Source organism: Sphaeroforma arctica (assembly GCF_001186125.1).
Source record: "Sphaeroforma arctica JP610 unplaced genomic scaffold supercont1.842, whole genome shotgun sequence".
Lineage (NCBI taxonomy): Eukaryota > Ichthyosporea > Ichthyophonida > Sphaeroforma > Sphaeroforma arctica.
The window spans coordinates 12,846-15,398 of record NW_014039716.1 but is presented as its reverse complement, the minus strand read 5'-3'; the positions used below and the strand labels follow the sequence as shown (position 1 = coordinate 15,398).

Genomic DNA, 2,553 nt, shown 5'->3' with positions numbered 1-2,553 from the left:
TGTGTGCATGTCTGTGTCTGCGTGTCTGTGTGTCTGTATGTGTGTATTCTAAGTTTATGTACGTGTGTGTGTGTGTGTGCACGTGTGTGTGTGTGTGTGCACGTGTGTATGTGTACGTGTATGTGTGTGTGCTCGTGAGTATGTGTATGTGTATGTGTATGTGTGTGTGTGTCTGTATCCATTTACTTTGTATGTGTGTGTGTATCTGTATTCATTTACTTTGTATGTGTGTGTGTGTATGTGTGTGTGTATCCATTTACTTTTGAAACAATCAATGAAAAGTCAAGGATTGTTCAATAACTGCACTCATTCCGTCAATCGCAGGGCACATACCACATCAGGTTTAGGTGTCGTGAAGAAAGAGCTCAGCCAACCCTTTTTCTCCGAGCCTGCTTGATTAATCTTTGGTGGAGGGGGTGTATCTTGATGATTGTCTATTGTCACAGACTCGACCTCGTTTAAACGTGCCAGAGCGTTGGTAAGTCCTGTGACACTTATTTTTCTCTGTACACCTACTTTACTTGAGATGCCAGTGGCACTGGTTCTCCTCTGTACAGTGACACTACTTCGTCTCTGCACATTGGCTGACGTTGTTTTGTACGCATCCTCACCGATTGTGTCAATCTCTGGTACATTCTTCATCATGCTTGTGTGTCAACTATCGACCAGTATCATAGCTTATTTTTTCGTGCTAAAGAGTAAATACACTTCAACAACAGTCTATGACCGGGTTAGCTAAAATGAGAGTTTGCCGATATCTAAGGGCAGAATTTTATCTAAGCGTGCAGAATGTGCAGGGATGAATCTGCTCTACAACCTCTTGGGGAAGGGTGTAGCATGGTTGGTTTGGATGTAGGCCCTCTAGTACGTAGTCTATATTTATCCGCAATATGCGGTATTAATCCCACTCGATGTTCACCTTGCGCTTTTTGAACATTTTTGTGCGACAATAAACACTATAAACAATAGGATGATAACAAATCTGTTATAAGGGCCTAAGAATTAATTTCGGGATAAACTCAGTTTATTTTGTTGTAATTTTACTGGGTTAAAAGTGGTTTTATTTCTTGTATGTGTGTACGTCAGTTGTCAGAGTAAAGGAATTTTGTGACATTCCTAACTCCTGAGGCTTCTTTCATGCTTCATTTGTTTTAATGCTATTTTTTTTTTTAAAAGACAGGTGGAGCCTTGGAAGTTGGAGGCCGGACGGCGGACGAACTGCGGCGGAGGGTCACTGTTGCAGACTTGCAGTCACACGTGCAAATGAAGTGAATCTCTCAAATAATTTATATATATAAAAATAGAATCTCAAGATCCTGCAAGTTGCAGAATGCAGACTCTTCTTGCACACAGCCACTCTGAAGTTCTGAACTACAGTCACAGTGACCGTGTCACTGGTCACACACGCAAGAGAAAGGAGAAGAGTTCACAAATTCACAACTTCACAACACACAAGAGAAAATATAAATATTTTTAAATGAGGACTAATGAGAAAGCTGAAACCGGAAAGCAACCCTTTAGAAAAGAATAATCACAATTGAAAAAACGCACTCCCAAAGAACTACACTATCTGAATTCCGGAAGAGTGATAAGTTATATGATATGATGATATCAGATATTGTATACATAATGATATCGGATATTGTATACATAATGATATCGGATATTGTATACATAATGATATCGGATATTGTATACATAATAAAGCCAGCAGGCAAATACGATCACTTCGTGCCGTGGAGAGAAATACTTAATGATGCTGAAATATGTTACTCTCGCTGCTGTTGCCGCCGTTGGCGTGCTGGGAAATCCGACTTCTCTGTTGAATCAGGCCATGCCATCCCAGGTTAGTCCTTCACTGATTATTGCGAATCCCGAACTTAGCATATTTACCTGTTGGCGAGTGTGTGTGCTTTGAACAGTCCAGTGGCGAAAAATTCTTATATAAATAATGTATGTATCGTTAAAGTAGCATTTTGTGTACCTCTACGTTTCTGTAAAGAACGACTATGTTGATTGCTAATTTCATGACTATTCACCTTACCAGCCTAAAGATGGGAGCTGGCCTCCATCATTCTGCAACGGCATTGAGTGTCCCAAGTATGATGTCGAGAAGAAGGGCGACGGCTTTGAAATTCGGTTGTACGAGCCGACCCTTTTTGCAACTACCGAGGTGAAAGGAATGGATATGGAATTAGCAACGCGTACAGGTAAAGTTCTCGAAAACACATGACAAGTTGTAGTCCAACTCTGTATATTGCAACCACTTGTTTCTAGTCAGTGCAGCCCTGTGTTCTCGTTAGTATGTTGATGCGTAGATACGATAGACACCGATAGTTTCCCCTCACGTATACCAACGACCAGATAGCAAATCATTGCCATATATTGAAGTCTGATTTTGGCTCAATACTATGTTCATCTATTGAGAGATTCCGAAATTGAGCTGTACAACCAAAAGTAGTTTTTCTTTTCCAATCATTGTGTTCGTTTCCGATCTAATTTCTTCAGAAGGTACACTACAAATACACAGAGATTAGTTAACATTTGGATATA

The 2,553-nt window shown here is 40.3% G+C and overlaps 2 protein-coding genes across 2 annotated transcripts in view; one reads left to right on the top strand and one right to left on the bottom strand.

The window, feature by feature from the left end:
- SARC_08866 (CAMK/CAMKL/MARK protein kinase) overlaps positions 1-693 on the bottom strand; it is a gene marked incomplete at its 3' end in the record, with an annotated part of 6,653 nt that extends 5,960 nt beyond the window's left edge. The window contains exon 1 of the mRNA XM_014297139.1: positions 334-693. Coding sequence (XP_014152614.1) covers positions 334-645 — 312 coding nt within the window. The 5' untranslated portion in view covers positions 646-693. The remainder of the gene's footprint in view (positions 1-333) is intronic.
- Positions 694-1,655: 962 nt separating this feature from the next.
- Positions 1,656-2,233, top strand: SARC_08865 (hypothetical protein; the record flags this gene model as incomplete). Its single annotated transcript, XM_014297138.1, has 2 exons — positions 1,656-1,846; positions 2,048-2,233. Exons 1-2 carry the CDS (start codon positions 1,754-1,756, stop codon positions 2,231-2,233), a joined length of 279 nt encoding a protein of 92 aa, XP_014152613.1. The 5' UTR covers positions 1,656-1,753.
- Positions 2,234-2,553: the final 320 nt, after the last annotated feature.